The sequence below is a fragment of the Microcebus murinus genome, chromosome 16 (assembly GCF_040939455.1).
Source record: "Microcebus murinus isolate Inina chromosome 16, M.murinus_Inina_mat1.0, whole genome shotgun sequence".
NCBI classification, from domain to species: Eukaryota; Metazoa; Chordata; class Mammalia; order Primates; family Cheirogaleidae; genus Microcebus; species Microcebus murinus.
In genome coordinates this window covers 71,962,810-71,988,036 of record NC_134119.1, presented here as the reverse complement: position 1 = coordinate 71,988,036, position 25,227 = coordinate 71,962,810, and the positions used below count along the sequence as shown (strand labels likewise).

The 25,227-nt window shown below is 45.0% G+C and overlaps 1 protein-coding gene and 1 non-coding gene across 2 annotated transcripts; both read right to left on the bottom strand.

Moving 5' to 3' along the window:
• Window positions 1-110: 110 nt before the first annotated feature.
• ZNF8 (zinc finger protein 8) lies at window positions 111-19,650 on the bottom strand. The gene is given in 5 exon segments (XM_012758096.3): window positions 111-4,515; window positions 4,518-5,761; window positions 13,429-13,524; window positions 13,788-13,914; window positions 19,431-19,650. Coding segments are annotated over 5 exon segments (1,743 nt in total). The 5' UTR covers window positions 19,497-19,650; the 3' UTR covers window positions 111-4,305.
• Window positions 15,528-15,631, bottom strand: LOC142861445 (U6 spliceosomal RNA). Its single transcript, XR_012912675.1, has one exon. It is a non-coding gene; the product is annotated as a U6 spliceosomal RNA (small nuclear RNA).
• Window positions 19,651-25,227: the final 5,577 nt, after the last annotated feature.

Sequence of the window (25,227 nt, the reverse complement as noted above, 5' to 3'; positions counted from 1 at the left end):
AACAGGTGTGACTAAGACACACAGTCTCTACTCATGTAGACATTCCGGTAAGGGACAGGCAGACACCAAACAATGAAACAAATGATCAAATTTACTTTAATATGAAAGAGTTGAGATTTTAAATTTAAATTTATTTTTTGAACTGGCAATACTTTACATGTTTCAAAATTCCAAAAATATAAAAAGATATAGCATGAAAATTATTCCTGATCACTGTCCCAATTCACCTCCCCAAGGACAGCCAGTATGCTTGTTTACTTTTTACCCTTTCAGAGATTATGTGTGTGTATATGTAAAAGCAAATGCTTCCTCTTTACATAAATGGAAACACACTATACAGTTTTACACCTTGCTTTTTTCCCATTTACCTTGGAGCTCATTCTCACAATAGTACAACTGAGCATCCCTAATCCAAAAATCCATCCAAAAATCCAAAACACATCTGGTCTCAAGCACTTCAGATAAGGGATACTCAACCTGTATATAAAGACAGTCTTCATTTTAAGGCTGTGGTCTCCATTCCACCATAAATTACTTAGCAGTTCCCCATGGTGGACATGGAGGTTATTTCCAAATTTTTGCTTTTAAAATCAACAGCATAATGAAGAAAACCAAGTACAGTCTGTACACATACAAATATATCTGTAGGGTTCATTCCCAGCAGGTTTTGCTGAGACAAAGGTTTATATACTTGTAATTTAGATAGCAACTGATAAACTACCCTCCACAGAAGTTATCAATTCATACTCCCACTGGAAATATATAGGACCCCTCCCCTCCCTACATCCCCATTGAGAAAGCTCAAGGCTGGCAAAATACTGGGTGGAGGGTACACTGTTACAATCCTCATGGCATTTTCAAAGCTACATGAAACCCATAGAGAAAATCCTCAAAAGATAGTAAGAAGCACATATTACAAGAGAACTAGAAGGGATCCCCTACTTTTTTTGAGACAGTCTTGCTCTGTCACCCCAGGAAGAGTGCAGTGGCATAATTGCAGCTCACAGCAACCTCAAACTCCTGGGCTCAAGTGATCCTCCTGCCTCAGCTTCCCAGGTAGCTGGAAATACAGGCCAGGACCACTATGCCCCGCTAATTTTTCTATTTTTTGTAGAGACGGGGTCTTGCTCTTGCTCAGGCTGGTCTTAAACTCCTGAACTCAAGCGATTCTCCTGCCTCGGCCTCCCAGAGTGCTAGAATTACAGGCATGAGCCACTGTGCCTGGCCAGGATCCCAAATTTCTAAATGCAAGTTAACTATACACGTATATATGCCTGTGTATTTATAAGATTTAGTGTACACTATATGTTATGTGTACACATATGCATATTTTAAGAGAAAGTTGCAAGGAAAATTAGCAAAATCTCAATGGTAATTGCCATCTAAGGATGGCTGAAGAGGAAACAAATTTTATGTAAGTTTCCATGCTTTTTTTTTTTTACTTTTGTGCATTTTCTAAGTTTTGCTACAAAGAATTGTATGACTTTTATAAACAAACAAACTATGTATTTTCCCTAGTTACATAATTTCCCAAGGAGTTTCTTATCTGTTTCAAAATATCTACAAGGAAACCAGCAGGAACATCATGCCTAGAAAACATGAATTGAAATGAGAAATGGAAAATACACAAAGATCACTACAGCGTGTTCCTTCTACTTAATGTGTTTGTCCCCAGTTTACAGTGGGGCTGCTACAACCTCAGCCAAGTTGTGTTGTAAACCATTCTGACAGGGTTATGAGAACTGCTGCTGTTTTCCCAGAATGATCACTCTTCCATTCAACTCTATACCCTGCCAATCCAAAATTTCTTCTGCAGTTTATTTTTATGAAGCACTTTTTACATGTTGAGATGTACTGTGATCAATTTTCTTTCCTTCTAATTTTTGATGTTGACGGTATCTAACTTCATTAGGATGCAACTGTAATGGGAATACCAAAGGAATGACCTGGCGATGTTTTGCATGATTGCAGCATATGACTGAGTGTATCAGTGGAATAGGCATTTGGCTGTAGCTACGGCTTATGGACAGTCAATGATTTGTTTCATTTTAAGTTAGAAATTAGGCAGGTTTAAATCCTTGGTTTTTATATCCCTTGTGCTATGAGACACCAAGGACCAACACCTTGATGTAGTGTTCTTTCTGTGTCAAGAACTGCATGGACAAAAGGTCAGAAACTCTTGCTTTCCTCAGGAGAAAACCTGGAGGAAAGCAGTATGACAATGAAGGTGGAGCTTCCCACTATGGACACTAATGGTCATGTTAGAATATCCTGCTTCCTAAAAATGTGAATGACAGTCTGGCTTTGTCTGGCACTGACAGTTGGGTAAGAGATCTTCCTATGTTCCTCCAGCAGAGGCCCTAAGCAAGGTAGGGGAGATGAGCTCTGAGAAAAGCAGGGGTCCAGCAGGAGTCCACAGGACCTCTTGAGGCCTCTCAGTAGGGTGTGATGGGCAGGCTCATGGTGGGGACAAAATTTAGGTTCAACAAATATAGGACTAAAAAAGAGTGGGATTAATAGAGACTTAAGAAAGCAAAGTAACCAAATGCACCATGTAGACCTTTGTTTTGATCATAATTACAGCAAAACAAATAGAAAACAAATTTATGAGGCATATCAGGGACATCTCAACACTAGATATTTAACAATATGTGATAATGTCAATGTAATTCGACTTAAGATTTAATAAAATTAACAATTTTTCTTGTTGCATCACAGATCAGTAAATGAGCATTTTTTTTTCTTTACTGCAGTGCCCAGTGGGGAAAAATACAAAGAACCCTGGGGCCACTGCCCTCACTGGAACTCAGGCTTGGCAGTTCTACCCACTGTTGCTTTCACAGCATCGGTGCACACCAAAAAGGGCAAATGATGGGTAAGTATGATGATGAGAATGGATTTGTCCCTATGGATCAACATGGTTTTATATATATAAAGTCTTGCCTCTTAGAGATGAAATAATATGATTTCTGGGACTGATGTGAAAATAATCCAGTGGCAGAAGAGGGGTGGGGATACCAGTGAAAATATATTATTCATGTTTTAAAATGTCCACAATAAATGCTAAAAGATTATTCAGAAAAATAAGTAGATTCTCTTCCTTTCTTCCTATTATGAATGCTGCAAGATTTACTAAAAAATATATCATGTATAAACTAGCTGATGACACCATTTGTTAAAATCAAACTTACATGATTGTTAGTACAGCCCAATTAATCAATTTTCAGAGTTTAGAAAACACTGGCTATATTGCTGGGCTGGGTTTATGCCAGGGCTTCTCCACCTTGGCACTTTTGGGGCTAGACAATTCTTTGTTGAGCAGTCCTGGGCACTGTAAGATGCTGAGCAGCATCCCTGGCCTTTACTCACTAGATGCCAGTGGCACCCTTCCCCCTAGTCACTGCAAACAAAAATGTCTCCAGACATCACCAAATGTTCCCTGGGGGCAAAAGCCACCTGAATGAGAACCTCTGGCTCATTCTGAGGCAATGGTTTTCAAAAGGACTTATGACACCAACCACAGAATGTAGTGAAATTATATGTGCGTCTATGTCATATGATTTGGAGATATGTGTGGTTGAAATGAGGGCAGGAGCCAAGCACATTGCAATGGCTATGAAGCACAAAGCTGGCCCCAGTGGACCATGGACACAAGTGTGAAACAATCTGTTAGCAGTACAAAAAATCAACTTCACACATAAACACAATTGCTGCATGCTTGAAATTTACAAAGAATTTTCCAGAAATGTGATGACATTTTGTTTTCTTCAAAACTTATCCAACAGTTAGTCACTACATTGTAAAATTAAATCCCATATAGGAATGCCTGTCATGGTATTTCCTGGCTAACACCATAGCCTGTACCAGTCTATAAGCAATAGACTATTGCCCCAGGTCTCCTGGTGTAACTGGGCCCACACAATGACAAGGTAAGATACCGCATAGACTCGGCACACATTACTCTATTACGTTACTCTACCATAAATTACTTTCACTTTAATTATCCTTTACAAAATAGGCTGTATATTGATTTTTTGACATTACACATGTGAGTAGGTTTTATTACTTGTTAACTAATTTTAGAGTAACAGAGGGAACATTACAAAATATCTGTTGTTAAAGGGTGCACTTAGCTTGATAGATTTGGAAACTACTAACCTCAGGTGTTTGGGAGATACCATTTCCACAAAAAGTCAGAGGTCATCATCAATATTTCCACTCCTAGCCTCTCTTTCCATGATTCCACCATGTGGACTTACCACATTTTTGTACCTGTGGTTAAAAGTCATCTGCAGAGTTTGTCTCCTATGTGGATTCTCTGACGTCAAATAACATGGAAGCACCCACAGAAGGCTCTTCCACCCCAATAACATGCATGGGGTTTTTCTCTTGCATGATTTCGTGGATGTCAAACAAGGCCAGAGCCCTGTTTTCTGACTGTCTTGCCTTTGCCCCACCTGCAGAGTTCTCCCTCGAATTCAAGTGCTGATGCCGGACAAGGTGTGTGCTCCAAGGTGTGAGCTCCGGGCAAAGGATTGTTCACGCTGTCGGTTACGCCCACGGGGCTCCTCCTCTCTGGTGTGAGTTATCTGGTGTCGGATGAGGTGAGAGCTCTGAATGAAACACTTCCCACACTGATTACATTTAAAGGGCCTGTCGCTCTGGTGAGTCCTCTCATCTTGATTCAAAGGTGGGTCGCAGCCAAGGGCTTCCGCCCACTCATGCTTCATCAAAGCTGGTGTCTGCTCAAAGATCAGCCTTTGGCGGCACTCAAAGGGCTTCTCCCCAGCATGTTTTCGCTGATGCTGGGCCAGGGATGAGCTGTGCCTGAAGCCCTTCCCACAGTGGTTACACTCATAGGGCCTCTCCTCAGTGTGAGTTCTCAGGTGCAGGAAAAGGCAAGTGGTCCGAGAGAAGGATTTCCCACACACACTGCAGGTGTACGGCTTCTCTCCAGTATGTGTCCTCTTGTGCCGACCCAGGGATGAATTCTGGTTGAAGGCCCTCCCACAGTCCTGACACTCGTAGGGTTTCTCCCCTGTGTGAATCCTCCGGTGCACAGTAAGGTGTGTACTATGGCAGAAAGATTTCCCACATTCAGCACATTTATATGGCTTGTCTCCTGTGTGGATTCGCTCATGTTGAACAAGGGAGGAGTTCTGGCTGAAGGCTTTCCCACATTCTTTGCACATATAAGGTCTCTCTCCTGTATGAATCCTCTTGTGCACTGTGAGGTGTGCATTATGGTTAAATGACTTCCCACAGTCAGTACATTTGTAGGGTTTGTCCTGCACCTGGTTTCTTGCAAGTTCTATAACTGGATCAGCCTGACTGGAAGCTTTGAGGCAGTCACTGTTTTCACACAGCTGTTTTCCTGGGGACGTTGTTTGCTGATCGACTAAGCTTGAATTATGTTTCGAGTTTGTAACCTGTGAGTCATAAGTACAGAAATAGTCTTTCCTAGAAATCTCTGGGAATAGATTTGGGTTTGAACTCAGGACACAGTTTTCCCCAAGTCTGAGAGTTTCACAGCCTTCATCTTGAATTGGTGCTTCCTTGAGGCCAAATTCCAACTGCTCCCAGTTATTCTGGTCCTTCCTGAGTGCCTGGTCCTGGCCTTCAGACTCCCAGTTTTCCCCTAACATGGAAGGACAAGGAGTATCTCTAAGGAATCCCTCCCTTTCCATCACATGGGCTGGCTCCTCTTCCAAAAGTACCTGCTCCTTGGGTGATGCTTGGCCTTCTCGTCTAGGCTCCCAGACTAAAAGAAAACCAAACAGCTCTGAGAGGTTGGGGGGAAAAAGGAGTCAGGACAAGCCCAACACCTCAGGTTACTCAGTTAGGATACTAGCAATTACCTTTGTAAGTCCCCTGATTCTCCTTTTTTTTTTTTGAGACTCACTCTGTCACCCAGGCTAGAATGCAGAGGTGTCATCATAGCTCACTGCAAACTCTAAGTCCTGGGCTCAAGTGATCCTCCTGCCTCAGCCTCCCCAGTAGCTGGGACTACAGGCACTTGCCACCACAACCAGCTAATTCTTTCTATTTTTAGTAGCGATGGTGTCTCTTCTTGCTCAGGCTGGTCTCGAACTCCTGAGCTCAAGTGATCCTCCTGCCTCAACCACCCAGAGTGCTAGGCTTAAAGGTGTGAACCACTGTGCCTGGCCTGCATCTTATTTTGACACCAAGTGCCCTGTCTTCAAATATGTCAACAAATATTTATTGAGCCCTGCTGTTGGCCAGGTACTGACAATGAAGTGAAGCTATACTGGTACCATTTGCTGTTGTAACAACTTACCACAAACTTGGCATCTTAAAACAACACACGTTTATTATCTTACAATTCTAGAATGCAGAAGTGCTAAAATCAAGGTGTTGCAGGGCCGGTTTCTCTTGGAGGCTCTAGGAGAAACTCTTCCAGTTTTAAAGGCTGCCTTCATTCCCAGGCCTGTTCCTTCACCTCCGAGGCCAGCAGTATAGCATCTTCAAATCTTTCTCTCAGTGACCTCTGCTTCTATTATCTTATCTCCTATGCTGACTGATCCTCTTGCCCGTTCTTATAATGACTCTTGTGATTACAATGGGGCCACCAAGTAATCCAAAATAACCTAATCTGGGGATTAGGACATGGACTCCACTGTGGGCCCTGCTTCCCTGCTTTCCCTCAGCCCTCTTGAGCCCCCCTCACCTGCTCCAGTCTTGCTGACAACACATATCCATTCTTTCAAGGTCCATCTCATGACACAGAGTGTCCACAGCCAGTACCTAGAGCTGACAGGTAGTAGGTGCCAAAAATGCCTGTTTCAGTGAATGCTGGATGGACACACTGAAGGAAGAAATGAACAAGAGCCTGACCACACAAGAGGTGCTGGAGGAGCAGAGACAGGCCAGGTACTAGGCTTCCTGCTCTCTCTCACCTCTGGCCCCCAAATACAACTCTCTGCATAGCACTCAGAGGATTCTTGTAAAATACAAGTTGGCCCACACAAAAATTTATACATGAATGTTCACAGCAGCACAATTCATATACCGTGTTTCCCCGAAAATAAGACCTACCCATAAAATAAGCCCTAGCAGGATTTCTAAGCATTTGCGCAATATAAACCCCACCCTGAAAATAAGACCTAGTGATGGGCATGGCTATGCAGCGTGTCTGCACAACCCATGCATTTTGTCTCGGAGCGGTAAAGAAGGCGAGTACTCCTTCTCATCTGCCCCATCACGACAGCTACTATCCCAGAGGTGACCAGAAAGGTGCAGGCAGCCTCACCAACAAGGTCGGCTTCCCCTGTCAGGTCCTGGCCATCCTGTGCGTGCTGCGAGCTGAGACTTTGAGGGGAAAGTCTCCACAGTGAAGTGAGGAGCGGGATGCTCTGCTTTAGGTATTTTATGTCCCCAGGGGGAAAAAGGAAGCTATGGCTGCCATTTTACTATGATGATGTTCCAGAAGATGACTTAACTATATTTGAATAAATGTAGATTGTTGTACCATACTTAAATAAGCCCTAAGGTGTCTTCTTCAGGAAGAATAAATGTAAGATCCTGTCTTATTTTCGGGGAAACACGGTAATAACCAAAAAGCAGAAACAATCCCAATGCTTGTCAACAGATGGATAAACAAAAAGTAGTCAATCCACACAATGGAATATTATTTAGCCACAAAAAGGAAGAAAATACTGATACATGCTACAACATGGATGAACCTTGAAAACATTATGCTAAGTGAAGAAGTCAGACACAAAGGTCACATATTATAAGATACCATTTATATGAAATGTCCAGAACAGGCAAAAACACAGAGACAGAAAGTAGATTAGTGATTGCCAAGGGCTAGGAAAAATATTGCTAATAGGCAACTTTTGAGGTGGACTGAATGGTCCACCTCAAACAACTTTTGAGGTGGACTGCTAGGGACTGAATGTTTGTATCCTCCCCAAATTCATGTGGGTATTGGAGATGGGGACATTGGAAGGTGATTAAGTCTTGAGGGTGGAACCTTTCTGAATGAGATTAGTGCCCTTATAAGAGACACTAAAGAGCTTGCTTTCTTCTCTCTCTTTCTGACATGTGAGGACACAGTGAGAAGGCAGCCTTCTGCAAACAAGGAATGGACCCTTATCAGAAAGCTAATCAGCTGGCATCTTGATCTTGGACTTCTGGCCTGCAGAACTGTGAGAAATGTCTGTTAAGCCACCCAAGCTGTAGTATTTTGTTATGGTAGTCCAAAATGACTAAGACAGTGATGCAATATTCTGGAATTGGATAGTGGTGAAGGGTGTACAATCTGTGAATATACTCAAAACCACTGAACTATGTACTTTAAATGGGTGAATTTTGTGTTACGTGAATCATATCTTAATAAAGCTGTTTAAAAAACCAAATAGATCCACCCATACACCACCACAAGTCAGCCCTAGTCACTCCTCCACTCACTCTGCACGTCACTTCTGGTGATGGACACGATACCCCTCACTGACTTCTCAGCCCCTTTCCTCACTCTGCTCCCTGCTGCCTCCTCACCATTCCTCCAGTAGGTTCCCATGTCCCTCCTCAACCCTCTGCACATGCTGCTCCCTTTGCCTAGAACCCTCAACCCAGATATCTGTCCACCTCTCCCTCGTGTCCCAGCTTGCTGTCACCTTCTCAAACAGGCCTCTCTGCCTGTCCTGGCCACTCCTGTTCATGAGTGCCCTGCCCTGTCCTTCCCAGGTACAACTTTCTTCACAGCCTTATCACCAACTGGTGTTGGTAACCACTTCTCAGACCCATGTCCCTCAATGCTAAGCAAGGGCTAGGCCTCGTCTGTCATTTTCTTTGCTGCATCCACAGTGCAGGCAGCAGCACATGGTAGGTGCTCGGGAACGTCTGCTGAACACGCTCTGAGCCAGGAGACTGGCTGGGAGATAACACTGGTGATGTTCTTAGAGACATTTAGTCCAATGTGCCACTGACCTCTATAAAACTCTTAGAAGAAAACGTAGTATGCAACTGAAACTTATGATGCCTGTGGGAAGAGCAGGGAGGAAGACCAAGAGAAGGGGGACTGGAGGCCACTAGGTGAGGGATGAACTGGCCTGGTCAGGAACACAGAGCATCCAGGCTGAAACAGGCTCAAGTTTTGGCCTGCATCAACCTGGAGGCCGAAGCCACAGTGCCAGTCGCCAGGAAAACCATCAAGCCCAGTGTTTGGGAAGCCATGGGTGTCCCCACCAAGAGGGTGAACAGCTGATAGAGAGGAACTGAGAGAAGAGTTGGGACTGCAGTCAGCCAGAAGGTGACCTGCAGCAGGTGAAGCCATGTTTCCTACAGAAAAGAAAGAATAAGAAATCAAGCAAGACAAGTGGCAAGGGCCAAGGAGGGGCTCGAGATCATGCAGCCAGCCCCAGCCTACCAAAGCATATGAGCACACTAGGAATGGGAATCTTCCTGGACCACGACTCTTTTCCTTATAAAGAAATCAAAACAAAACACTATTCCCTCTTTTTTTTTTTTTTTTTTTTTTGAGACAGAGTCTCGCTTGTTGCCCAGGCTAGAGTGAGTGCCGTGGCGTCAGCCTAGCTCACAGCAACCTCAAACTCCTGGGCTCAAGTAATCCTTCTGCCTCAGCCTCCTGAGTAGCTGGGACTACAGGCATGCGCCACCATGCCTGGCTAATTTTATACATATATATTAGTTGGCCAATTAATTTCTTTCTATTTATAGTAAAGATGGGGTCTCGCTCTTGCTCAGGCTGGTTTCGAACTCCTGACCTCGAGCAATCCGCCTGCCTCGGCCTCCCAGAGTGCTAGGATTACAGGCGTGAGCCACCGCGCCCAGCCTATTCCCTCTTTTAATCAAGTATGTGGGAGGCCTCTCAAAGATACCTACATCTGAATCACTGGAACTTTATGTGGCAAAACTACATCGCAACTATATTAAGTTAAGCTTCTTGAAATGGCAGATTATCCTGTGGCCCTAAATCTCACCAAAGGGTCCATGTAGGAGGGAGGCAGGAGGGCCTGAGTCAGAAAAGGGGATGTTATGATGGAAACAGTGGTCAGAGTGATGTGCTATGAGGATGGAGGAAGGACCCATGAGCCAAGGAATGTGGGAAGCCTCCAGAAGCCAAGAAAAACAAAGAAACAGATTTTCTCCTAGAGCTGCCAGCAGGAATCAGCCCCGATGAACCTTTGGACTGCCAACCTCCACAACTATAAGAAAATAAATCTGTGCTTTTCCAAGCCACCTAGATTGTGGTAATTTGTTACAGCAGCAATAGGAAACTAATACAAAGTAGTACATGAAAAATATGTTTTTCTTTAAACAAAAAGCCTTGAAAATCTGCTTCTCGATTTTCTGGATCCCACCCCCCACCCCAAGACAGAGTCTAGCTCTGTCACTCAGGCTAGAGTGCAGTGGTACAATCATAGCTCACTGCAGCTTTAAACTCTGGGGCTCAAGTGATCCCCCAGCCTCAGCCTCCCTAGTAGCTGGGACTACAGGTGCGTACCACCATGCTAGGCCAGACGTATATTTTTTCATTTCTTATAGAGATAGGGTCTTGCTATGTTGCCCAGGCTGTGGATGTTAAGTTCTTGAAATAGTCTGTCCATCACAATTTTGACCTCACACCCCTAATCTGTACAAGCAGGACATTTTCCTTAATATTTACAGGACACATTTTATTATTTTTGCTAAGTCTACTCAAGTGAAGCAGTGGGAGTGGAGAAGGAACAAATATGTAACTGGTTATGAATTAGTTGTAAACACCACTGCACTTGGACCAGCCTCACATTAATAGATTTAGAACCTGGATTTAGTTACAGCATAAAACCAGTGGGTCAAAGGCCTACGTCCAGGAAGATAATTTGCTTCTGACATAAAAGTCTGAAGTAACAGTAGTTACAACCAATAAATGAGGCAGGAACACACCAAGGCATGCTGCAGATTCACACCTCCACCCCCACCCCAGGGTAGATCACATGTACCTATTATGGAGGTACATGTGTCTCCATGTAGAATCAGAAAGATCTGGGTGTCATCAGAAGCATTCAGGTGGGAGGCTGATCTGCAGGTACTGCTGGTTGTGTATCCTTTAGCCAAATCCTCCTTCTTCTAGTATGCGGTCAGGGTACCAACGTACCAATCAAGGGAAGGAATTATGACTTGCCTAAGCCAGTTATGATAATCTAGACCTACCCCGCCTTCCAGCTTCCCTAGCAACTAGGGTCAGGGCAGGTAGAGGTGACCTAGTCCTGCCCAAAGAGACCCCAAGGGATAACATCTGGAGTTATGACAAAAGGGGACAGATGTGGCTGGCACCATTCTTCCTACTTTTCCCCCTCCTTCCTGCCTGGTGCAGATGTGATGGATGGAGCTGTTGTAGTCACACTCTAACCCCAAGGATCGCCTGGGAGAATCACAGAACAACTGGCTGTGGCATCTCTGAGATGCCTAGCCAATGCCAGCAGACTCAGGGCTCCTGCTTTGTGAGAAATACGCTTCCCTCTTGCTTTTAAGCTGCTCTAACCTGGTTTTAAGGCATTTACAGCTAAATGCAATCTTTATTGATAACAGACTAGAAGACAGGTGTGGGGCAAAGGTTTATAGACTCTGGACACACAAGAACAAAATGGAGATGAATGACAGGTTCACACATCAGAATGATCCCATGGAAAGGGCATGCTGATAAGGCTGGTGAGAGAGGGAACAACCTGGAAAGGAAGACAGAGCAGAGGGAGAGGAAGGGGTGGGACTACGTCCACTGGAGAAGAGGTGAATGGTCTCTGAACTCAGAGGAAGAGGAACACAGGTGAGAAGGCTATGGAGCACCATGCAGAAAAGAGTTAACAGGGTAGGTCCCCAATTGCCATTTTTAGAGAGGTGTGCTCACAAGGTTGGCCCTTGGCTGCATCCGGGAATTTGGATGTGGGGAGGGTTTCCATCACTACTCTAACTGGTAGGAGTAGTTCACTGCACCCACAGTTTATGCACACAACATGGTTTATTCTGAAACCACTGGCTTTCTCCCGGCAGTCTGGAATCTTGGCCTGTGCCAGGCAGTGGAGTCTGACCAGCCCCAGTAAAAATCCCTAACCTCTCACACTGAGTCTCTCCCAAGCTTCCCTGGTACAAAACACTTCTCATGTGTTGTCACAACTAACTGCTTGGGGAACTAAGCATGTCCTGTGTGAATTCACAGGTAGAGGACTCTGGAAACTTATGTCTGATTTCCTCTGGACTTCACTCCATGTGCCTTTTCCCTCTCCTGGCTTTGCTCTGTATCCTTTCATTATAATCAATTGTTGGCCGGGTGCAGTGGCTCACACCTGCAATCTCAACACTTTGGGAAGATGAGGCAGGAGGATCCTTGAGACCAAGAGTTTGCGACCAGTGGGGGCAACATAGAGACTCTGTCTCTACAAAAAATTTACAAAATTAGTCAAGCACAGTGGCATGCACCTGTAGTTCCAGCTACTTGGGAGACTGAGGCAGGAGGATGACTTGAGCTCAGGAATCTGAGGTTAAAATGAGCTATGATGGTGCTACTGCACTTCAGCAAGGGGGACAGAGCAAGACTATCTCTTTTTTTTTTTTTTTGAGCCAGAGTCTCACTTTGTTGCCCAGGCTAGAGTGAGTGCCGTGGCATCAGCCTAGCTCACAGCAATCTCAAACTCCTGGGCTCAAGCGATCCTACTGCCTCAGCCTCCCGAGTAGCTGGGACTACAGGCATGCCCCACTATGCATGGCTAATTTTTTCTATATATATTAGTTGGCCAATTAATTTCTTTCTATTTATACTAGAGATGGGGTCTCACCCTTGCTCAGGCTGGTTTTGAACTCCTGACCTTGAGCAATCTGCCCGCCTCGGCATCCCAGAGTGCTAGGATTACAGACATGACCCACCGCACCTGGCCCAAGACTATCTCTTAAAAATAAAAAAGCCAGGCGCGATGGCTCATGCCTGTAATCCTAGCTCTCTGGGAGGCTGAGGCGGGCGGATTGCTCGAGGTCAGGAGTTCGAAACCAGCCTGAGCAAGAGCGAGACCCCGTCTCTACTATAAATAGAAAGAAATTAATTGGCCAACTAATATATATATAAAAAAAAAAATTAGCCAGGCATGGTGGCGCATGCCTGTAGTCCCAGCTACTCGGGTGGCTGAGGCAGAAGGATTGCTTAAGCCCAGGAGTTTGAGGTTGCTGTGAGCTAGGCTGACGTCACAGCACTCACTCTAGCCTAGGCAACAAAGCGAGACTCTGTCTCAAAAAAATAAATAAAATAAAATAAAATAAAAAAATAAAAAGTCATAGCTATGAATATGACTCTATGCTGAGTCTGTGAGCTCCTGGAAAACAGGGTGGTCTTGAGGACCCCCAGGCACCACCGTTTCCATGAAGTGCATCTCTTGGGCTGCTCCTATTAGGGGCTCCCACTTGGTGAGTTCTTACCTGGACAATGGCCCTGGGTAGTTTCTCTCTCTGCCACCCACAGCTGAGCTCCTTGTTCCAGCTGGGAGATGACTTCAGGTTTGGGAAGTTCAGGACCTGAACACAGGGAAAGACACAGGATGTGGGTTATTGCTTTGGAGAGAAAGAAGCAGACCATGTTCCAGTCTAGACTCCTATCAGGACATGTGGGCATCTCACAACAAAGTGAAGGCTTTTCACTGGGACAAAATAGGGTGGATAACCCCCTGCATGCATGTCTCACTGGCAGTGAGAACCCAAGGTCATATCCTCACACCAGTGGCCTCACAACCTATAACCCAGGAAGAATCAGTCACCACAGCTTGAGAAGCAGGCCTTACCTATGGAGAGCAGATGCCCAAAGGTTTCTAGCATCACGTCACGGTAGAGGGTCCTCTGGGTAGGGTCCAGCTGCCCCCACTCCTCCTGGGTGAAGTCCACAGCCACATCCCGGAAAGTCACTGGCTCCTAAAATATCACACACATTTTCTCAATCAGTTGGATTGTCCCCTTCAGAGTTCTCTGGTAGTAAAGAATGGGGAAAGAGGCAGGTCAGTGTTCTGAGGGAGTTCATGTTATCAGTGATGGGAATCAGGTCTCACTGGGAACCTACTAAGTCACTACACATAGGCATGGGCTATACAGTGAGGACATGTGAGAGGATCCAGAAAGATCAACAAAGTCAACCACAGCTGACCTACAAATGATCAGACAGGTGAAGGTGGCAACAGAGATTGACCTAAACCACTGGCTTGTAGGTCTGTGAGCTAAGGAACGAGCTACTGTTTAAAGATACCAAGTTTTCAGATAGTTTGTTACACAGCAACATCTAACTAATACATTCATTAATCTTTAGATACAAAGTGAGGATCATCATCCTCCCTGAAAAGAGGGGTGCATGGTTGGAGTCAGAAATTTACCTGCCTTCAGGGCCAGGCAGGCTCATGGGACAGAAGTGGGGTAGTTAAAAGAGGCCACCAGGGCACTTACCCAGTGCGGCTGGAGGTAACAGGAGTATGGCCCCTAACTCAAAGGGCAGCAGGGACTTAGAATTGACTGATTACAGGGAAATACAGGCCCCATGTGTTCAGAACTGCCAATCTTTATAGAGAAGCTGTAAATTAGGTCATACTTTTATGTGAAAAATTCAATTTTTTTTTTTTTTGAGACAGGGTCTCACTATGTTGCCCAGCCTGGACTGCAGTAGTGTGATCATAGCCCACTGCAGCCTCAAACTCCAGGGCTGAATCCAAGTGATTCTCCTGTATCAGCCTCCTAAGTAGTTAGGACTACAAGAGCATGCTGCCATGGCCAGCTAATTTTTAAATTTTCTATAGAGACAAGGTCTTGCTATGTTGCCTAGGCTGGTCTCGAACAGACTGGATAATTATCAGACTGGGTAACTGATACAGAAAATAAATTTACTTCTTACAGTTCTAGACACTGGAAAGTTCAATATTATGGCACCAGCATCTGGTAATGGGTCTTCATAGCAAAAGGCATCACATGGTGAGAAGGCAAGAGTGTGCTAGATTAGGCCTCTCTTCTTATGAAGTAGTCCTATCATGGAGACCCCACCCTGATAGCCTTATCTAATCCTAATTATCTCCCAAAAGTAGCATCTCCAAATGCCATCAACATATGAATTTGGAAATTAAGTTTCTAACACATAAAAATTTGGGAAACGGCCGGGCGCAGTGGCTCACGCCTGTAATCCTAGCTCTCTGGGAGGCCGAGGCGGGCGGATTGCTCGAGGTCGGGAGTTCGAAACCAGCCTGAGCAAGAGCGAGACCCCGTCTCTACTATAAATAGAAAGAAACTAATTGGCCAACTAATATATATAGAAAAAATTAGCCGGGCGTGGTGGCTCATGCCTGTAGTCCCAGCTACTCGGGAGGCTGAGACAGAAGGATCGCTTGAGCCCAGGAGTGTGAGGTTGCTGTGAGCTAGGCTGACGCCATGGCACTCACTCTAGCCTGGGCAACAAAGCAAGACTCTGTCTCAAAAAAAAAAAAAAAAAAAAAATTGGGGAAACACATTCAAATCACTGTAATCCCCTACCTCACACCATAATTTTAAAAAAATATATGAAATGCTCCATGAATTTGCATGTCATCCTTGTGCAGGTGCCATGCTAATCTTCTCTGCATCATCCTAATTTTAGTATATGTGCTGAAGCAAGCACCATATACAAAATTTAACTCAACATGAATCAAAGATATAAATGTAAGAGCTATAAAAGTCTTAGAAGAAAACATAGGGATAAATCTTTGCAACTTTGGAACTGGCAGAGGATTCTCAGATATGAAACAAAAAGCACAAGCAACAAAATACAAAATAAATTGGACTTTATCAAAACAAAAAACTTTTGTGTTTCAAAGGACACTATCAAGAAGGTGAGAAGACAACTCACAGAATGGGAGACAATAATTATGAATCACATACTGATAACAGACTTCTATCTAGACTATATAATGAACTCTTACAACTCAATAATAAAAAGACAACCCAATTAAAATGGCCAAAGAATCTGAATAGTTATTTCTTTAAAGAATATATAAAAGAAGATATATATGTGGCATAGGCACATGAAAATACGTTCAACATCATAGTCATCAAGAAAATAGAAAAAGGCTGGGCGCGGTGGCTCACGCCTGTAATCCTAGCACTCTGGGAGGCCGAGGCGGGCGGATTGTTCGAGGTCAGGAGTTCGAAACCAGCCTGAGCGAGACCCTGTCTCTACTAAATATAGAAAGAAATTAATTGGACAACTAAAAATATATATACAAAAAATTAGCCGGGTATGGTGGTGCATGCCTGTAGTCCCAGCTACTGGGGAGGCTGGGGCAGGAGGATCATTTGAGCCCAAGAGTTTGAGGTTGCTGTGAGCTAGGCTGACGCCATGGCACTCACTCTAGCCTGGGCAACAAAGCGAGACTCTGTCTCAAAAAAAAAAAAAGAAAATAGAAAAAAACCACAAAGCAAATACTTCAATTTAAAAAGGGTATTTGGGCCTGCTGTAGTGGCTTATGCCTGTAATTCCTGTGCTTTGGGAGTCCAACATGGGAGGATCATTTGAGGCCATGAGTTTGAAACCGGCCCCAGTAACATAGCAAGACCCCCGTCTCCACAAAAATGTTAAAAAATCAGCTGGGCATGGTGGTGTGCACCTTTTATCCCATTTACTCAGGAGGCTGCAGCGGGAGGATTGCTGGAGTTTGAGGATGAAGTGAGTTACAATCACATCACTGCACTCCAGCATGGATAACAGAGTGAGACTATCTCAAAAAAAAAAAAGAAAAGAAAAGAAAAGAAAAGAAAAGAAAAGAAAAGAAAAGAAAAGAAAAGAAAAGAAAAGAAAAGAAAAGATAATTAAATTAAATAAAAATACAAAAATCAAAACAGTATTTTTTTTTAAAGAAAAAAGTGAGATTTAAAAATACTAAGAAATGTTAGTACAGGTGGCATGTGGTTCTGATAGGATACATGTAGAAAGAAGCCTTTGGTTAGGAACAGGTCTCTGCTCCTGTCCCTGTGTCTTCAGCTTCCATTCAGAATGCCTGAAAACCCTGATACATGCACCCTATGCCTCCTACTCCCATCCACCACCATCACCTGCTCTATGTGGGTCACTGGTGACAGCTCAGATACCAGGTCCAGTGAGTACTGGTCTGTCCAGGCTATGAGACCTCAGAGTGGCATCCCACAAGTCCATCACACCTCCTCTTGGCTTCTTTCTTAGAATTCCAGCAGAAGCCCAGTCCTTGCTGTTTTGAGACTTTCCTTGCTGCTCCATCTCAGATCCCTACAGCCTCCCTCTTGTCATGCACTGCTGGGCCTGGAGGTGAGGGGCTGTGCTCAGATCTCTCTCCTTCACACACTCTACCACTGCTGACCAGGCTGCCACAGCATCAGCCTACACCTAGTTACTGGGCCCCACCCCGTTCTTTTTCCTACTGCCTTAGCTCAGCTATAGGTATCTCTCCTACTGCTAACCCCTAGATGCATGAGTGGTTTTCTTCAACCCCATTTCAGTCCTGCTTAAAACATGTGAATGGTTCCTTATCACCACTGGATACAGGATGACCCATCTCAGCCTGGCTATGGTAGGCTAGATAATGGCCCCTAAGATATCCAGCTCCTAGTTCCCAGAACCTGTGAATACTACCATAATGGCAAAAGAGATTGTTCAGATGTGATTAGGATTTTAAAACAGGGAGATTACCCTGGATTATACAGGTGGTCCCTAAATGCAATCACAAGTATCTTTATAAGAGGTAGAAAGAGGGAGATGTGACTGTAGAAGACAGAAGGTAATGTGACCATTGAAGATGTTACACTGCTGGCTTTAAGATGGACCATAAAGGGCCATAAGGCAAGGAATGCAAGGAGTATAGCTCTTACAGCTGAAAAGGAGAGGAAATGGATCCTCCCCTAGGGCCTCGGCAGGAAGAGTGGCTCTGCTCACACCTTGATTCCAGCCCAGAAAACTGACCTCTAGAATCATAAGACTATCGGATTTGTAGTGATGTTATGGCAGCCACAGATAACTAATACACTGGACCTTGAGGCCCTCCTCTTCTGGTCATTTCTGCCTGTGATGGTCAGCCTCCAAGATGGCCTCCCACCAAATATCTCTAGCTCTTGTGCAGTCCTCTTCCACACTGAGCAAGGCTGACTTGTACAATTAATAGGATACTGTGGAAATGACAGAGTGTGAATTCTGAGTCCAGGTCAGGAAAGGCACGGCAGCTTCTACCTTGCCCTCTCCTGGATCGCTTCCTCTGTGGGAAGCTGGACACCATGTTGTAAGGGCACCTGAGCAATTCCACAAAGAGGCTCACATGCAGAAGAACTGAGGCCTGCCAACAGCCACGTCAGTGAACAATGCTGGAGGTGGAGCCTCCAGCCTCAGTCAAGTCTCAGGTGGCAACAATTGAGCTGACATCTTGACTGTCATTTCAGGAACCTGGGGCGGAACCATCAGAGACGTCATTCCAGGATCCCTGTCAGAAACTGTGAGATATTTATTGTTGTTTAAGACCACTAAGTTTCTGAGTTCTTTGTTACACAGCAACAGATTACTAATACACTTCCTCTCAGGCTTTCTTACTGCTCATTCTCTGCTCCCCAATCCACAGCAAGAACAAACTAAAGTGTAGTAACATTTCATGCAAATTTGGAACAACACACATCTAAAAAAACCTACCATGGACGATTACCAATATCTCACTTTGTGTACCAAATCTGAAATAATGCAAATCCCCATAAACAAACCAAACACAAATACACAGAATTGCACATAATTTCAAAGTTGCAGAGCTTAAGGAAGTTTGAATTATATTTGGTTTCTGCCATGTGGAGGCAGCATTTTATGAACTCAGGCAGCAGCCACTTTGTTTGGAAAGGATGGGGCTTTGACGCCCAGATGGCCTGGCAAACCACTCGCCGCCCTGCAATGCAGTGCTTCCACAGTCCCTCAGGGGACGACCCTGGTAGTCGCTCCCCTCACACTAACTCGGGGTGTTACCCGCAGGAGGCTGTGCCCCACCCGCGCGGCAGGGGCGCCGAGTCCGGAGGGCGTCTGCTGCTGCCTCCACGCACGAAGACATCTCTGTTTGATAACGCTCGCCATCTTGGTGCTCGGCCGACGCTAGTACCCGTCCTCGCGGTGAACACCCCTTCCCGGCTCGCGGAGGGCGTGGGGGCAGCACGGCCGAACGCAGGAGCCGGGAAGACCCCCCGCCCCACCTGAGGGCTGGGAAGCCGGGCCCACCCCGGCGCATGCGCACGTGGGGACCAAGCAGCCACGGTTTGAATACCGCCTCCGCTCTCGGCTGGCCGAGCCAGCGCCTCAGTTTACCCGTGTGGAAAGGATAATAATGCCTGTACCGTCCTCACCGCGCGTTGCGAGGCTAAATGGTCGGGCTCCCCAGGAGACCCTTGGGCCGGGACCCCGCTGCCATCGTTATTGTTTTTGTTACCTGAAGCCGGACCTCCGGCGGCCCCGTGGCCATCACCACTGCTGCCGCTTCTTCTTCGGGGTCCATCCCGGACCGATGGGTCGAGGACGGACGTCCGAGTCGACTGCCAAATCAGAAGGCCGCCTTAGCCGATGAAACCACCCGACTCGCTGCCCGCCGGACAATGGCGGCCGCGCTGGAGACGCCGAGACTACAACGCCCAGAAGGCAGTGCAGCGAGCCGCAGCACCTGGCCAATGGGAGCCTCCGCCCGCCGGGCCCTTGGCCAATGGGAGCGTTCTGGCCGCTGGCCAATGGGAGCTCTTAGCGGGTGGGGCCAGCGGGCACTCAAGGCAGAGATAGCCGTCTTGGCGAAGGGGGGCCGCTGGAGGGGGGAATGAGGGGCGGCGTGGGCGGCCGTTGGGGGGCGGGGGCGGGGCGGGAAGGGACGCGGGCGGAGCAGCAGAGCTCGGATGGCGACGGGTACGAGACGTCCTGGCCAGCAGTCCTGGGTCTTATTTGTCCTATGGAAATGCGCTCCAGGCCTGGGGCTTTTCCCGCTTTGTATCAAAATTACTTTAACATTTACGCATTTTGTTAATATAGGAGACGAGAGAGGAGATGGCGAGTGACTGGAGCGGGACACGAGGGTTTAAGAGCTGGTCACGTTGTTTCTCCATGTGGGGTGCTAACCTGGAGATGTGATGTCATTTTTTTGTGCGCCTGTTACAGTCCTTTAAAAAATATTAGAAAAGTAAAACGAAAAAGCTGACGTTCGCCAAGATGCATTCAAACCACAACAAATTTTGTTTTCATTACAACCCAGGCATGTTGCAGGGAAGATTTAAGCAGCATATCTACCTGCCCCCACAGGGCTGATGGTGTAGCAGGGAGGGACAGGAAATAAACCCCAACAGGACTGTTTCCACCACACTGAAGGTCTGAGGACAGTGATGTCACCAGTGGGGATGGAGCAGCTGCCTTCCAAGGAAGCACACTCTCTCCTATCCCTCTCTTTGTTTTTGTCTCTTGTTCCCCACTCTCAGGTCCTGTAGCCCCTGCACCCAGGCCCAGCCCAACAGGGCCAGCAGTACCAGCAGGCTGAGCAGTTGTTAGGTGCTAAGAAGTATGGGAGGCCATTGTTTTGGACTGAACTCCTGCCCTAGGCCCCAACCCCAACAGTCCTGACCAAAAGAAAGTCACTCATGCTAAATGCCACATAATCAAACTGAAACTTTAAGGAACCAGGTATATCCCGAAACAGACCAGTTTTTCCTGAAAACAAGAAATTCCAGCCTACCTAAGCCAGCATAAGGAAGGCCCTTCTGCTTTTAACCCTTACAAAACAAATTCCTGGCTGTTAATCAGCTTTTCCCCTCTTGTTCTAGTTTCTTGTTTCCACCTTTAAAAACCCACTGTTCTGCCACTGCCCAGTGGGAACGCTCATTCTATTTTGTAGAGTGGAGGCCGCCCCAATTCATGAATCACAAATAAAAGACAGATCTTTAACTAAATTTTTTGTAATTTTATCTTTTGACATGCATCTTTACTCACCTGAGCAGGTGGCAGTGGTTGCTGTGGGAACCATAGATCAAGCAGCCTTCCAGGAGACCAAATCTGACTTCTGGGAGTGCAAAAAAAGTTTTCAGGCAGTATCCCCTTCTCTGTGGGCACAGAAGGTACCAGAAAGATATGTTGCCTTCCCCTTAGCATCATCCTCCAGGGGGTGGAGAGGTGGGGTAGGGGTGGAGGTGCAAGAGTCTATTAGCATCTCCTTCAAAGCCTGTATGCTCATTTTGGAACCAGCCACTGAGCTCAACTTTCCTCCTAGTTCTAATGGTGCTGAATCTGTGACTTGTGGTGTTCTGCTATTGTTTTTTCTTTTCTAGTACTTGTTTTATTTTCCTCCTTGATTATCTATTTTGGCTATTGTAGTTCTCAAAGTGTGAGTGAGGGGCGTTCCCAAGACCTTTTCAAGGAACCACTCAGTTTAAAACTAAGTCAATAATAATAATAATAATAATGAGATATTGGCTTTTTCTTGCACTCTTATTTTCTCATGCATATAAGAGTCTTCCAGAGGATACTAGCTGAGTAATGTTGTAACAGATCAAAGGCACAAACAGCTATGGGAATTCAGCTGCCTTCAGTCAAGCTAGATATTAAGGAGATTTTAAAAAATATAATACAATGCAACCCTTCTCACTAATTTTTGTTTTGGAAAATGTAGGTATTTTTCATAAAGTAGATGCTTTTTAAAAATGATACGTTGTATTAGTTTGCTAGTACTGTGGTAACAATGTACTGGGTGGCTTAAACAATACAACTTTACTATTTCAAAGTTTTGGAGGCTAAAAGTCTGAGATCAAAGTGTTGGCACAGTTTGTTCCCTTTGAGGGCCATGAGAGAGAATCTGCTGTTTCCCTTTCCCTAGCTTTTGGAGGTTTGCTGGCATTCCTTTTCCTGGCTCTCATATGGTGTTTTTCTGTGTGTGTGTGTGTGTGTGTGTGTGTGTGTGTGTGTGTGTGTGTGTCTCCAGATTTCCCGTTTTATAAGGACACCAGTCATATTGGACCAGGGTTCACCCTAGTGACCTCATTTTAACTTAATTACCTCTTTAAAGCCTGTCTCCAAATAAGGTCACATTCTGGGGTACTGGGAGTTAAAACTCCAACAAATGAATTTTGAGGGAAGACACCTCAACTTATAACATATGTGAACATACAATGGATTTATTTTGAAAAGTTAAAATATATTAAAATTTTCCTCAGTTTAAATTCCTATAACAGCAAATATTGATAGATATTTGCTACATAAACAAAAAACTTTAGACACACATTCACATCTTTCTATAGAATAGGCATCTCTTTTTTTTGACAGGGTCTTGCTCTGTCCCCTGTGCTAGAGTGCAGTGGCGTCATCCTAGCTCACAGCAACCTCAAACTCCTGGGCTGCAGTGATCACTTCTGCCTCAGCCTCCTGAGTAGCTGGGACTACAGGCACCACAATGCTTGGCTAATTTTTGTATTTTGGGGGGTCTCACTCTTACTCAGGCTGGTCTTGAACTCCTGTCTCAAGTGATCCTCCTGCTTTGGCCTCCCAGAGTGAGCCACCTTCCTGGACTTAGAATACACTTTTTTGTAAAGTAAATTTTGGTAATAATTTTGTATTAAAGCCAGTGGTTTGATATGAAGTATTTTTAAAAATTTAAATAATAATAAAAAAGTCTGTCTACTTGTATCAGAGGTAGGATCACTGAGCCCTATCCCTTTGGAATGTAGCAGGGAGTGAAACTGGTAAAAGCTTTCTCCTATGCTAAAAAAAAAAAAAAAAAAAAAAATTATATAGATTCATAATTTTACTTCCTCTTTGACCAAACAGGTGTTTTGGAAGATATTCTAAAATATCCACAATTAGTAATTTGTAATTTTGTTGTGCTAGTAAAGAACATGGTAATGTGAAATGTACTTTTTTGGGTTTTATAAAGTACCGATGATCCAGAGGATAATCAGGCCCTAGGAATGATTGTGAAGGTGATTTCTCTCTCTCTCTTTTTTTTTGAGGCAGAGTCTCACTCTGTTGCCCAGGCTACAGTGCTGGCCTAGAGTGCCATGGCATCAGCCTAGCTCACAGCAACCTCAAACTCCTGGGCTCAAGCAATCCTCCTGCTTCAGCCTCCAGGGTAGTTGGGACTACAGGCACGCACCATCATGCCTGGCTAATGTTTTCTATATATTTTTAGTTGGCCAATTAATTTCTTTCTATTTTTTTAGTTGAGACAGGGTCTCACTCTTGCTCAGGCTGGTCTTGAACTCCTGACCTTGAGTGATCTTCCCACCTCTGCCTCCCAGAGTGCTAGGATTACAGGCGTGAGCCACCACAGCCGGCCAAGGCAATTTCTCTTTAAACACAAATCTTCAGTAAGAATTTGCTATTTCAGTCTCACTCTTGTATTACTAATATAAGCTTGTAGGACCTTTGAGCGTCCACTTTGTCCTCTGTTCCTTAAGCGGTTGCAGTTTAGAGGGGATCAGGAATCCAGATGGGCTCAGCCTCAGTCATGTGCCTAATGCTGGGCCAATGAGAATGACTGAGAGGATCAGGGAAACTCGATAGGCTCAGCCCTGGTGTCATGCCAAGCTGTGGGCCAGTGGCTATAGTTAAGGAGAAGGAGCACTCTGGTTGGCCCAACCTGGGTCACAGGGTCATTCCTGTGGCCTCAGAGTGGGTCTACTGGGTGGGAGTTGGTACGAGTTTCCTAATGGAAGGGACAGTTATTATGTTTGAACACAAAAAATGTCTTCTCCATTTCACTTTGAATGCTAGTTGTAAGCCACAGTGACTCTGTCACCAACAGAAATCACATTTTCATATCACAGGACGGTATTGCAGATATCTTGAAATACCATTTCACTCATGACTACAAAATTATGGTAGTTATTAGGATCACCACTAAATCATGTCATTTAATGCATTAATAAGGAAGCTTGAATATTAGTATAATGGTTTCTTTTTAAGTATTTTGATAACTGAATTTAAATATAATTGGCTCATTTTGTAATCTTGTGCATCTTATGTTATGCATTTATAAAAACAATTCTGAGAAAGGGTCCCTAGGCTTCACCTGATTGGAAAAAATAGTGCATGGCATGAAAATTGTTAAGAGCCCTTGTGGGATGTCCCTGGATGTTGTGGCCTGTTTACAGGACGAAGGATGAACACAGAACACAAAACACAAACACAGAACACAAAGAAAAACACGGACACACAGACAAATGGTTGACTCGAGTAATCATACACCGGGTCCGTTTTATTTTTATACTCTAAAAGATTAAAGTTAGTTCCTTGTACATAACCACCCAGGCTTGGAAGCGATAGCCATAAATTCTGAAATGTGTAGCCTTAGGGAAGCAGACATCCCCTGACTCAGAATTTCAAGGTGGTTGCTCTAGGCACTAGGCATAGATAAAGGATCAAGATTAGGAAGGATGGGCAAGGTGAGCCACAGGGGGCATTTCTCATTCCCAGCTTCTCTTAGGGTGACCTCCTAAGATCTTTGGCTGAACCCCAGCAGCTATACCTGGCTTAGGTCGCCCCTCCCTTGAGGGGTCTTACCCATCATTGACTAACCAGCCATCTTATGGGGTGTTTATTGTGTGGCCTCCAGACCCCCAATGCTGTGAGGCGGGGTCACTCTTGCTACTTGCAGCTCAGGTCCTTTGTTATGCCTCTAGGCAACACCTTTGTTTATCACAGGGAGCCTGTCCGGAACAGATTACTTTCAAATACTCTGGGCAGAACACGTACATTACTCACTAACTTTAATTCTTAAACTATGAAAATATATGTCAGTCCCCTACACCTGGAGGATAGCTATTTCCCTGGAACCCCTACTCTAAGCAGAGACAACTCCTTTACTGTTGGAGTCATTTCATTTTGAGTCTATTTTTTATGTTAGTATAGCCTACCCTAAGTCAAAAACCCTGGACACTCCTCTAATGGGCTTCTCTGGGCAGAAGCCTCACACACGTTGCTCTTATCTGTTGTGGGGGGAGGGGTGTGTTTCGTGTGACCCTTCAGGTTCCTCCACACTCCACCTATCTTTCCTATTGTGACGCTCCAACAAATCTTAGCCATGATTACAACTGTGTTTAGCCCCATGAGTTCGTCTAGAAAATCTCCAGATGTGGGGGTTGTTTTGTGGGCCCCCAATAGTTCCACTGTTAGTTGTATCAAAACTGTTTAGGATTATTTTAATATCTGTATTCATACAAAAATGAAGGGAGAATAGATTTCTCTTTCCATTTAAAAGGAGTCTG